Below are 13,884 nucleotides of genomic sequence, written 5' to 3'. Positions count from 1 at the left end.
GGACGCGGTGAAAAGGCCCGAAGCCCTCGTCTTGCTGGCAGTGCAGGAAACACGGCCATCAAGCTTACGAGTGCACAAATGTTAAGAGCCGCAACAAGGAGGCGTCAAGTGCTCTTGCAGACAATGACCGTGCACCTTTTGCTCGAAACAAAGAGAACTTAGATTGTATTCTTTCATCAGCAGAGGAAAATTGTGGGAATTGAGGCTAGCCCGCTGCCTTTGCGCGGGCTTTGCCGCCTTTTCTGCCGTTCTCATGTCCCGACATGTCTGCCCTCCTTTGCTGTCTGTCGTGGTGAGAGAGTGGAGTGACGTGTAACTCCCTCACCCGGAAGCGGACGTTGACTGTGGCGCCGCGCGCGGGGACTCCCGAGAGGTTTTTGCACGCTGCGTCGGGAGCGGGAAATACTCTTCGGGACAGCAAACGGTGAGCCACGCAATCTTTTCCGTCCGTCGACTCCCGTCGCTCGGGGCTCGTCGGACTTCGCTGACGGCGCCTCGCGTCCGAGGAGAACGCTCACCTTTTGTTGCCCCGCTGCGTACTCACGGCCGAAGGGCGGTACGGTGTCCTAGTGCGTGGCCTAGCTACGCCGACCCGTCTCCCTTCGTAGCCAACGCGAGCGCCTTTGCCCTCGCTCGAGCAACCGGGCCTTGGTCCCGGTGTCTCCGTGGATCACCTTTACTGCGGAGACGTGCTTGTGGCACCATGTGTAGTACTTCGTGCCCGTGGCGTGGATAAGCCTATTTGCTTTCCCGCCGCGCCTTTTGCAACGGGCTGTACTGCGTTTGGTGTTGCCACAATAAAGTGTTGCGACTTGAGCAGCATCGTGTTCTCGCCCCGGCGATGGTTAACGCGTGACCTGCGGCTCACTAAGACCGGACCCACGCTGGTGGCCGTACTCCTTCGGGATACGTGTACACCACAAAATGCACCATCGGAAAAAAAGATATTTGTCTTAGTCTGTTAACACAAGAGATGCCAACGGCAACCGGATATATCGATGGACTGCCTTTGACGGTGCTAAGAGACTCGGGATGCAATACCATGGTGGTCAAGCGTTCGCTGGTAACGGAAAAGAATTTCACCGGTATCACACGTACTGTACACCTTCTCGACGGTTCGTCGAGGCAGCTTCCCGAGGCAAAGGTATACATCGACTCTCCGTTCTTCCGAGAACCGACACTGTCACTCTGCATGGAGAAGCTACTCTATGACGTCGTTCTCGGCAACATCAACGGGGTAATCTTCCTTTCTGGTTCTACCACGTCGCATCACCTGTCGGATATCGCAAGACTGCATAAGGAGTCGGCACCGGCAGGGGAGCCTTCCCCATATCCAAGCGTGTCACCGGACCTACCAACTTTGAGTGCAGCAACAACAAGAAGGGCCAGGGAGATGAAGTTACCTGTGGCGGCATCTAACGAACTAGATGTGACCTCACAAGTTCTTGAAAAGTTGCAGAGAGAAGATCGCACCTTGGAGAACTGTTTTTCGGCAGTCGGGAAGACGATAGCGAAGCGATCAGCAAACATAGAGTATGTTTTGCTTAAGGGAATACTTCATCGACCCTACAGATCGCTAACGAGGAAGGAAGTTGACCAACTGGTTGTTCCGCAAAGCCTCCGCCAGTTTGTTTTTAGGATGACGCATGAGGGAGTTATGGCAGGTCACCAAGGTATTTAACGAACAACTGATAGGATTCTAGAAAAATTCTATTGGCCGAGCGTGCAGGCTGAGGTGACACGATTTGTGCGCTCTTGTGACATCTGCCAGCGCACTGTGCCAAAGCACATAGTCGGACGTGTCCCCCTCGGAAAAATGCCGGTGATTGACGTGCCCTTTCAACGTGTAACGATGGACAAAATCGTTCCACTGTCACCGACATCGGCCAAAGGAAGCCGTTTCATTTTAAGAATGGTCGACTGCGCAATGCGATATCCTGACGCTCTTGCATTATTAAGCATAGAAACGGAGACGATAGCAGAAGCGTTGGTGGAAATGTTCACGCGCGTTGGGATACCACGAGAAATCGTGAGCGACCACAGAAGGTCATTCACATCACGCTTAATTCAGGAAGTGAGCAGACTACTGTCTTTCCGACAGCTGCCAAATACCCCATACCACCCTATGGCAAATGGTCTTGTGGAGCGCTTCAATGGTACATTAAAGCAAATGATACGGCGCTTGTGCCACAGAAGTTCAAAGAACTGGGACAGATACTTGGCATCATTATTATCTGCATACAGAGAGTTGCCTCAGTCGGGCTTCGGCTTTTCACCGTTCGACCTCCTGTATGGTCGATACATTAGAGGCCCAATGTCAATACTGAAGGAATTATGGACGCGAAAAACCTTGGATCCCCAAGCGAAAACTACGTACGGCTACGTCATGGAGCTTCGCGATCGTTTGTATGAGACGTGTCGAATTGCGCACAAAGAGCTGCAGAAAGCCAAGCTCTCACAAAAGAAATACTACGATCGCAAAGCGAAGCCTCGTCAGCTCTGCGTCGGAGACAAGGTATTACTATTACTACCTTCCGACACCAACAAACTGATTCTCACTTGGAAAGGCCCCTTCACTGTACTAGAGAAGCGGAGCGAGATAGACTATGTCGTTGATCTAGGAACCCGAATCAGTTTGTTCCACATCAACCTCCTTGAGAAGTACGAGGAGAGACCACCTTTGACAGACACGGTGGACCGCGCGGCTGTCACGGTACAAACGGTACTCTACCGTAGAGCGAGAAGGGCATGCGCTCGTGTGGGTTGTCCAAAAATTCTACATTTATCTCTTCAGCAAGAAGTTTGTACTGCAGAGCGATCGCCAGCCACTGGCCTACATCAACTCGGCAAAGCACACAAATAGCCGAACTCTGCATTGGAGTCTGACACTTATGGAATACTTCACTGTGGAATATATCAAAGGAAGTGACAACGTTGAAGCTGACTACATGAGCTGAGTGTAGACTTGAAGCGTTACGCACATGTAAGCTTTTATTTCTTTCTAAACAATTTGTGAACTCCATGTAAACTCCATGAACGGCGTGTAAACCAACCTGATAATGTGTGTGAAAAAAAAACTTGACATGCGCACACTTTCCACCTTTCAGGCTGTGAATATTCTCTATCATCGTGCGTAGAAACGTTGTTGAAGAGGAACAACTTTCTAAAGTGGCGGGTGAAATGTCGCGTGTAAATATCGCAAAAACGTCGACGCGGACCACCGAGCACAGAGGGACAAAGAAGAAGAGCACGGTGGCATGGTGGCACGAGGTGCGCTCGCAGTGTTCGGGCCAAGGCGTGCCATTACAAGCTCGGACGAGTGAGTCGTTCTGCCGGGCGAGACGCGGGCGTGTGCACAGAGGACCACGGAGCCGGGCGAGGTCCAGGTTGGCCGAGGATCCAGGTGCCAGGAGAGTTGCTGGCTGAATCGAGGATTGCTGAGCGGTGCCGAGCCGTACCGAGCGACGCACCAGACTCGGACGTGGGCCGCGAGCTCACGAGCTGTGCACCCGAGGGTACCTGGCTGTGCCCTGGCCAAGGCGACGAACACCGGTGACTGAGCTGTCGCACCGCAGCTGTGGCAAGCAGCAATTCAGCACGGCACAGACGGTGCTGTGCTGGCCAGAACCCGCACGCGCAACCGCTACGTCCGGGGCGGTGATCAAGAGCTTGGAAACAAGGTCCGAGGTAGCGCTGGTCCAGGCATCTCCTAGATGACGCCACCACTGCTCGTGAGTCGTGAGTCCACGGGACTGTTCTTCCTCATGTGCCGTGGTGGTCGTCCCGATGGCGTCCACATCACTGACTTTTTATATCCTTTCTTTTGTATATAAGCATTTGAACACGTCTCCCTGTCTGTTTCCTGCGCCGCTGCACAGCAGTGGAAGTGCTGGAACCATCCTAAGCATCACAGATAGATAGATAGATAGATAGATAGATTGATAGATAGATAGATAGATAGATAGATAGATAGATAGATAGATAGATAGATAGATAGATAGATAGATAGATAGATAGATAGATAGATAGATAGATAGATAGACAGACAGGCAGACAGACAGACAGACAGACAGACAGACAGACAGACAGATAGATAGATAGATAGATAGATAGATAGATAGACAGATAGATAGACAGATAGATAGATAGATAGATAGATAGATAGATAGATAGATAGATAGATAGATAGATAGATAGATAGATAGATAGATAGATAGATAGATAGATAGATAGATAGATAGATAGATACGCTCAAAGTTCCCGAAGTTCGCTAAGAAACGCTTCGCTTATAAAACTCTCGCTGTGCACATGTCGATGGACCGAACATGTACTGCATTGGCACACCAAATAGGAGGTCCAGTATACGGCAGCTTTCCGCAACAAGGAACACAGTTCATTACTAATGACGGAAAGCGCCACACCTGTGGCTACCAATGCTTCAGTTTATACTCCTTGAATACATGCTGTTGAGACGTTTATCGACGGACACTCGATGATGATGCACGACAGCGACAGTAAATGCGGGGACCGACTTGATGATGATGATGATGATGATGATCCTTGTTACTCTGGCGCACACCCACAAAGGGGTATCAGCCAAGAACCTAGTGGCAGGATCTTTATGAACGAGCTCCTCTTGTTTTTACGAAAAGGGCGACCCACTATAAAGTGCTGGAGAGGACGACCCACTATTCGAAGGCTTCGCCACAACTACCGAGGGTACGAAAAGGGAGCCGCCTGGCGACCTAACAGCTGGTTACTATCAGCGGGTCATGGTAGGCCTTGAGGCGCTCCAAGTTGACAATGTCGCGTCCTCAAAGGCGCATGTCCGAAGATGGTTCGATGGGTTCTATCAAGTAGTTTACAGAGGAAGTGCGTTCGTTCACACGGTAGGTGCCTTCGTATTTGGGCAATAGTTTCGAAGATTGGCCAGTTGCAGTGTAGGAGTCGCGAGCCAGACCTACGCTCTAGGGAGGAACGGGTGTCCAGTAGTGCTGGCGTCAGCACGAGTGCTTTTTTGCCACTCTTAATCATGCGCAGTAAAGGTCTTCGCGAGCTCTCGACACTCTTCAGCAAGCGAGGCTGTAGCAGAAATAGGCACCCACTCGCATGGACCAGGCTTGTACGAAAGTATCGTGTCGATGGTGTGCGACGGGTGCCTTCCTTATGATAAAAAGAAGGTGAAAATGCAGTAGTCCTTTAAGGAGCGTTATTATATGATGCGTAGGTGACTAAGGGTAGTATGGCATACCAATTTGTGTGATCAGCGACGACGTACTTGGAGATTATGTCGCCAAGCGTACGGGTGAAGCGTTCGGTGAGGCCATTCGTCTGCAGACGGTAAGCAGCAGTTTTCGTGTGCGGGTGATAATCAGCAACAACTTTGCACTCTTTAAGAGTGGCTTCGACGACTTTAGGGAGGAAGACCCGGCCTCGATCACTGAGCAGTTCCTGGGGTAGACCGTGTCGCAGCATGAATCGTTGGAGCAGAAAGGAAGCCACATCGCTCGCTGTAGCCGCGGGGAGAGTGGCTGTTTCGGCGTATCGCGTGAGGTGGTCCACAGCGACAATGGCGCTGCGGTTACCAGCCGACGTTAGTGGAAGTGGCCCAAACAAATTGATGCCAACGCGCCCAAACGGCCTTGCAGGGAAAGGTAGAGGTTGCAAATCTACCGGCGACTGGTGCGTCGAAGTTTTGCGGCGGTGACAATCTATGCAGAAGCGAACAAATTTCTGCACGTAGCGGTACATTTCGCGCCAAAAGTACCATTGGTGAATGCGGTGGTAAGTCTTCGATACCCCGGAGTGCGCACATTGCGGATTAGAATGAAAGAATTCGCATATGTCAGAGCGCAGACTGCGGGGTATGACTAGTAGCCACTGGCGGCCGTCACCATTGTAATTGCGTCGGTGCAGGAGGTCGTCGCGAACGGCGAAATGGTGGGCTTGACGACGCAACGCGTGAGTGGATAGAGTTGATGAATCAGTCAGCAAGTCTATCAGTGAAACAATTCAATGATCCTTGCACTGTCCAGTAGCAATAGTATAAATGCTAATGGAAGAAATGGCATGGTGAGATGCTGAGTTGTGGGTATCGTCGTCAGGCAAGGCAGAGCGCGAGAGGGCGTCGGCGTCAGCATGTTGCCTTCCGTTGTCGTAGTCTTGCAGGTGAAGTGCTCACCGGGCGAGACGGCCTGAAAAATCTTTCAATGAGAACAACCAGCATAGTGCGTGATGGTCAGTGACGACATCAAATGGGCGACCTTACAATTAAGGTCCCATACGATTCCCCGACATTCTTTCTCTGTGGTGGTGTAATTAGTCTCGGATTTTGTTAGCGTACGGCTTGCATACGCCGCGACATATTCCGGAAACCCTGGTTTATGCTGCGCAAGGACAGCGCCGAGGCCGACACCATTGGCGTCCGTGTGTACCTCTGTTGGCCGTAGGATCGTAGTGGCGGAGTATGGGAGAGGATGTCAACAAAGGAGGGAGCATTGTGAAAGCATCGTCGCACTGTGATGACCACGAATAGAGAGGCCCGTTATTTCCAAAGAGCTACGTCAGCGGCGATATGATTGTCGCAAAGTTTTGAATGAAGCGCCAAAAGTAGGAACACTGTCCTACGAAACAGCGCAGTTCGTTGACGGATGTCTGCTTGGGGAACTCGGTCACGGCCTGAAGCTTGACCGCATCAGGAAGAATTCCGTGCTTGTACACGACGTAGCCGAGTATTGTCAGCGGCCGAGCTGCAAATCGGCACTTCTTCAGGTTGAGTTGCAGACTGGCGTCAATCAGACGCGTTAAAACATGTCACAGGCGTTGAAGGTGCGTGGAGAAGTCCGGAGCGAAAACGACGACGTCATCGAGGCAGCACAGGCATGTGCGCCATTTCAGGTCACGCAGAACGGTATCCATCATGCGCTCAAAGGTAGCGGGCGCATTGCACAGCCCAAACGGCACGACCTTGAATTCTTACAAGCAATCGGGGGTGACAAAAGCGGTCTTCGGTTGAGCGTCCTCAGCCATAGGTGCATGCCAGTAGCGTGAGCGCGAATCGAGGGATGAAAAGAATTCTGCTTTTTGCAGGCCGTAAATCGCGTCATCTACCCGCGGTCATGGGTACATGTTTTTACGAGTGATCTTGTTGGGGCGTCGGTAGTCCACACAGAACCGCACAGAACCGTCCTTCGTGACGACAACGACAGGAGGTGTCCAGGGGCTGTTAGAGGGCCGAATAACATCGCGGCGAAGCATGTCATCGACTTGCTCGTTGATTACACGGCGTTCTGTGGGAGATACGCGATATGGACGTTGTCGCAAAGGTGGTTGTGCACCTGTGTCGATGCGATGCGTAACGGTGGATGTGCGGCCGAGAGTAGGTTGAGCGACATCAAAAGAAGAGCGGAATTCTTCCAACAGGGCCAGAAGCCGAGAACGCTGGCCCGGCGTAAGGTTGTCGGGAATGGAGGGACCAAATACGTCAGCCGATGATGAAGCCATGTAGAAACAGCACTAAGCGTACTGGAACTTGGGCAGTACGTGTCATCGGGTTGATTCATAACTTGTGCGTCTTCGATTCTGCCGAAACATTCCCCTCGCACCAACGTAACACTGTAAGGGAATGAGTTCAGAATAAAATTAGTGGTGCAGCCGAGAGTGAGTTGCATGGTCGCGAGAGGAACCAGCAAGCCTTTTCTGATTAAAACACGATGAGATGGCTAGAGGAGTGCAGTGGTGTCGGAAAGACTTGCGCAGTAGACTGACACCGCCGTGGACGAGTTTGCAGGCACTTGCGTGTCGTCTCTGGCGAGTAACTTGCTTGCAGCATATGGACTGTCGGCCGGCGTCAAACAAGAGAATTGTGTGAGCTCTATTTCTGCTAGTGCGCAATGAATGATGGCGTCACGGCGGGAGAGCAAATCCCATCCTAGGATGACGTCGTGAGAGCATGAAGAAATTATTAGGAATTCGACCGCATGCATCACGTCCTGAATTATGAGGCGGGCTGTGCACATCGCTGTAGGGTGAATGCTTTGGGCACTGGCTGTACGGAGGGAGAGCCCTGAAAGTGGCGTGGTCACTTTGCGCAGTTATCAGCCAAGTTTTGCGTCCCTGACGAATACGGCGGCTCCAGTATCGACAGGAGCAGATGCACGAACACCATCCACAAGCACGTCTATTATGTTCGATGGGCTTTCCTGGGACTTCCGCAGTTCGACAGCGTCGCAGCCCTTGCCTCGTGAACTGCAACGACTAGTTTTTCTGGTCGCCCTCGAGTGGACTTGGCCGCATCGGCGACAGTGAGCGACGTCGCGGAGATGGTGAACGGTGGATAGATGAAGGGGGGTGGGACGACGGTGACATGGTGGCGGTTGGTCATAAGGGCGGCTCGATTGGCTGGGAAGGTTAGAGGCAACCTGTGGTTGCGGCACACGATTTCAATAGGGTGCTACGTGACCGACGCAACCACAAGCAAAGCAGATGGAGCGATTGCCAGAAATGCGCCATCGGTTCGCGGGTCCCAATCATGTCACAGAACGCGATGGGCGAGCCAGCTGCTGATATGACTGTATAATGGTTGGCACTCGGGGCACCTAAATGACGTCAGCGTATGTTGGTAGCACAGGTTTTTCGAAGGCTTGGGGCCTGGCGGTAGTTTCAGAGTAACTAAGGAAACCAGCCACAGGAATTGGTAGGGGCGGCTTGGCGACAACTTGGGCGTAGCTGAGTGGCGCAGATAACGGAAGCGTTTGGTGGTATTCAGGAACGACCTCCGTAATTTCCTGCTGAATGCCTCGGTAGAGGGGAGGCATAAGTGTACTTGACAGCTGTTGATCATGTTGCGGCGAAGCAAAAGCCAATAAAGAGACCTGGCGGGCAATTTATTCACGCACGAACAACTTAATTTCGGCGAGCAAGGTTGTGTGGACAGGAACTGCTGACAAGGCCGAGAGATCTGCGTCACATGATGGTGGTCAATGGGTCATCAAGCGCTGCTGCCGCAGCTCGTCGTAACTTTGGCATAGTGTAATGACCTCTCCCACAGTGCGAGGGTTCTTGGCCAGGAGCAAGGTGAAGGCATCATCGGCGATGCCTTTTAGAACATGCGTGATCTTGTTGGCCTCTGACTTGTTCGCGTCCACTTTCTTACACAAGTCAAGGATGTCCTCGATGTAAAAGGACTCGCCGATCTGGTGCACTAGTTCACATAAACGCTGTTCGGCTTGCAGCTTACGAATGGCATGACGCCCGAACACGCCGACCACGGTGGTTTTAAAAGCATGACGAGTGGAATTGCAGCCGGTAACCTTTCACCACCTCTGTTAAAACAACCTATTAGGGAGGATGATTGCGATTAGAAAGAATGAATGCACGAGCATTACTTTTTTAACGTGAGGCATTTTTCAGCAAACTTCGCTGAGTGAGCGCATCAATCTATCTGCCTAACTATCTATATAACTATCTACTTAGCCGCCTACGACATTTAGCTCTCGTGGCCGTCTCGATAATGGTATAGATAGCAAAGTTTGTAAGGCATAACATGACTGTGTGACGAACATAATTAACTAGCCATAACATGAAAGTCATGACATGTATGTCATGAATGTGGTGATATATATTTCATGGTCTTCCTGCTCTTTCGGTAATTTCGTTTGCATGACACTTTGCAAAACTGGCATGGTATGGCATGACTGCATAGCGAAAATAAGTGACATACCCTAACGTGGAAATCATCACACACCTCCTGTCAAGCAAACTATGCTTTGAATATTGCCCTTTGTCCTATTTAAGCTAACCGATGAGTCACTTGCGCAATCTTCTCATACAAAAATGTTTCCGAGAATTTCTGCACTACTTTGGTGCTCTCTTCCCTAAAATATATGTTTTCGAGCAAAGACTGGCATACTAAGCACGTACAGCAATGAGCGGGTCAGTGCGCTTCTTGTCTTCTCAGAATTCACAAGGCATGCTCTTCGCCGCACTGATCAGCGCAACACCCATCTTGTCCGATGTGCGGCCTTCAACGTGTGAGCGGTATTTGATAGGCCCCTTTTGTGGCACATTTGACAGTTTTCGGCAAGCTTGATTTCGCAGCTATCGCGTAGCGACTTCCTCGCGCAAAACTTAGAGCATAATCCGGAAAGCTTTCTAGGTGCGCTAAACTACGTGGACGTCATGCCTATTTGCCACTTCTTTAAGCCTGAACTTGCGCGTATAGCACAAAAAAGCCTTAATTCTCGGCGGGCACTTGGCGCTACTGCCATGTCTTGCTTGTTGCTTTATGGTTTAAAGGAAATTGCCAGCCGATTCTCGGATAATATTACATGGGAGCCCGACCTGTGTTTGCAATCTCCTCTTGAAGGGGCCTTGCAGGAATTTGTGAGAATGGTCAAAAAACGCTGCCGATCGGTAGTAGAGGCTCCCGACAACACGCGAGCCAAATAATATAGCGCATCACATGGCCTGGAATTCACAAGAAGTTATCAAAGTCACCTAAAATTGGCTTTTGTTCTGTCGACAAATCCCAAAAAATAAGCCCAGTAAGCCCATCTATCAGCCATTGGCTGATTTGATCATGGCGTGCTCAGTCGATACGGAGAACGCCGCGGGAGGCCGCTACTTGTCAACGCGTGCTCGCTCACTGAAAAAGCCACCTATTTGAAGAAGAAAAAAAGAAAAAAAATGGTCAAGGACACAAAGCACGAGTGACGCTTTTTGTTTGCCCCTCCCATGACTCCCTGCCCAGCTTCCAGCGCTTTCGTCGGGACGAGAGAAGAAAGAATGTGATTGCAGCGTGTTACAAATCTTTGTAACTCCGCTCGTACTGGACGGATTTTTACATTTTTTGCGGCGTTCAATTAGCGAGGTAATACACTTTTCCAGTAAATTACTTTTGTGGTTACTTAAAAAAGGGTTTTAGGGCCCCTTTAGCCCTCTTCTCTCTGATCATTCAAGAAGCTCCTATAAGCTTTTTCAAGAACGCATAACACATTGGATCATTTGCGTACTTTCTACCCATTTATATTTAAAGATGATAGTGTTTCTTGAAATACTTTGACGCAATAATGATAATTGTCTGTCGGCCGACCTGTCTACCTGTCCACCCAAAAGGACACTCGAAAAGGCTAAAATACAACCACATCCGTGGCACTCACCAATACTGCTCAAGCTAGAGAGTTAATACTAGGGCAAATGTTAATTAAAAAGCAAATACTGCGCATATCAGAGGCACAACATCAACACGTCGATGATCTGTAGTGTGTTTTTTTAGAGAAGGAAAGGCACACAAAACTAATTCTAAGGAGCATAGCATTTATCACGCTGCTCCAACAATGCAACGCAATGCACAAAAAGCCAAGTGGCGCTTTGCTAGGACGACACAGTGGTGGCACCTGCCTTTCGCCTTGCATTCTATACTTTATCGCCTTCAAGACGGGTGCACACATCGCGCGCATTCTCTATCACAGGCTATTCCTTTGCTTTATAAGCTAAATGCCAGATAGGGCTCATGTCTCATGCAGAGTAAAGTGGCCTCGCTGCTCACATGGAGGCACTCTAACGCAGCGCCTCCAGAATACCATTCACCAATTTTCTAGCCCAGAACATCTGATAAATGTTCATTTTACTCTCTTTCGACAGAAGACTATTGTCTTTCGACGACATTTGTAGTTGGACATGCAGGTAAGGGGCCAATTTTTTTCCTGTGTTTGTCTGATCTTTGCGCACATATTCTATATTAAGACATGGTGCAATTCTCCCAATGAGAATTTCTTCTAAGAACCACTAATGCACTTGTGTACGCCACACAAACTTGCAAAAGTGTTGAACGGATGGAACCTCCTGAAAGAAGTAACCAGCGCTGCATCCGATCGTCCACTCACCATTTCCACACTTCTCGCATGTGTGCGTCCGCATCATTCCGAGCCTCGTGACGTTGAACTGCGCGTAAAAGTTGTCATCCTGGGGCACCTCGATGGGCATGCAATCAGGCCCTTGTAGGCAGGTGGGGTTCGGACCTGGTCCTAAGGTTGGCGCAGTGGACAAAATAAAAAAAACAAAAGCTTTCAACAAACGTTTGTCAGACTGAATGTTGTGAAAACAGCGGTGGTTTCCTAAAAAGTTCGTCACAGTCTTAAGAATATTGGAACAAGGGAGAACACCCGAGATAATTTTTTCATCACCCTATAAACATGATGAGTAGTACAAAGGAAACAATGTCGATAAGAGGGCGGTCAAAATCAGGTTTTCCTTCATTGCGAAACACGCGTGATCTACCGTATTCTTTTCTCTTGTGGCAAGTGTTACCGGTGCACCAGCAGATGCACAATTGATAGGCTGAATGGGCACTGCAATGAAGAGAAAAAGGTGCCCCTTGATTGGTACCTATCGCAACACTGTCACAAATGCCAGTGACAACCTAGCTTAGATAGGACTCTCGTAGTAAGCAAAGAAGTCACAGCTCTGCCACCAATGAAGGCGATAGCAACAAATTGGAAGGTCACCCACAGAATGGCAGGTAGACCGAAACGTTCTCGGCGTTTCTCACGCACAAATGACACACGAAACGTGCTAACGGGTCTCAGATGTTACTTGGCTTTCAATTGCTACTTCTCAAGCGTCTTAGTTGTTGCTTGGCTGCGTGTGAAAAGCGCGCCTTTTCCGCAAACGAAGGTTGTGCAGCAATTGCAGGGACCTTTGTGCTCCCGGTAGCTACAACAGAATCTTTCCGGTGAAAGCCCAAGGGTAGCCAAGGCGTACGTTTTTCCCCACCGCGAGATAAGTGCACGCGTGTGGTCCAACCTTCCTCCTCTGCATGGGGCAAAGTACGCGTGGGAAATGAGAGCACACGCCGCCTTGTTGTGGCGGTGTGGCGACGCGCCCTCATTGCGCCATTTTGCTGGTACAGCTGAAACCACGATATTTTCCCCCGAGATGCACGTAATCATTATTATCCTGCCATTTGAACATTCAAGAAAGTGTTTCTTTATGGCTCAGTGGTTAATGCCTTGCCCTCACAATTCCAGAGGTCGCACATTCGATTTCGCGCGCTGGCGTATTTTCCTGGATTAACTTTCTTGCTGGCGTTTTCTAATATATATATATATATATATATATATATATATATATATATATATATATATATATATATATATATATATATATACATACGGTCAGAGACGGCGACGACGACACCGACGCCGGCGGCATAATCCAGCCAAGAGTGTTCTTATAAATTATAAATTTTATCGCAATAAAACAAGCCTGAAATGCCCAAATTAGTAGTTTAGGCTAAGGAAATAGCTAAACACGTTGGTGGGCTCCTTAGTTCGCATTCATCAGGTGTGTGTAACCACTTACACACAGTTCGTTGATAAATATATGCTATAACAGTGGCGCATCAGTCGAAAAAGCCTCACAGTCTTCGAGTTCAAAAGTACTGAATTTTCTGTGCATGACTACCAGGAGCTTGTCTCTCCAGTGGCTGGGCCCACTGCACTGTAACGGAAAAAAGTCCTTGTTCTTAGTTGTTGATTTTGTTCACTGCTGATAGTTCATTTGACCATGGTGTACAGAAGTGTTTCTCTGTCAGCTTAGATATGAAAATAAACTTGTTGCGGTGAGTGGCATCAGTGTGTGTTGTATGTACGTTGCCTTATGTGCTCTTGTGTTGTTTCGGACTCAAATTTTAAAGGTCAAGTTCACAGTAACAGTTCGATCTGTCTTGGCTGATTGATTCATATGGGGGGTTTAACGTCCCAAAACCACCATATGATTATGAGAGACGCCGTAGTGGAGGGCTCCGGGAATTTCGACCACCTGGGATTCTTTAACGTGCGCCCAAATCTGAGCACACGGGCCTACAACATTTCCGCCTCCATC

General features: G+C 49.5%; 1 protein-coding gene across 1 annotated transcript in view; it reads right to left on the bottom strand.

The window, feature by feature from the left end:
- LOC142771455 (peroxidase-like) overlaps positions 1-12,020 on the bottom strand; it is a 272,747-nt gene extending 260,727 nt beyond the window's left edge. Inside the window, exon 1 of the mRNA XM_075872922.1 lies at positions 11,886-12,020. Coding sequence (XP_075729037.1) covers positions 11,886-11,985 — 100 coding nt within the window. The 5' untranslated portion in view covers positions 11,986-12,020. The remainder of the gene's footprint in view (positions 1-11,885) is intronic.
- Between the last annotated feature and the right edge of the window lie 1,864 nt (positions 12,021-13,884).

Source organism: Rhipicephalus microplus, chromosome 9 (assembly GCF_043290135.1).
Source record: "Rhipicephalus microplus isolate Deutch F79 chromosome 9, USDA_Rmic, whole genome shotgun sequence".
NCBI lineage: Eukaryota > Metazoa > Arthropoda > Arachnida > Ixodida > Ixodidae > Rhipicephalus > Rhipicephalus microplus.
The sequence above is the reverse complement of the archived record's forward strand: the minus strand, read 5'-3'. Positions and strand labels throughout refer to the sequence as shown.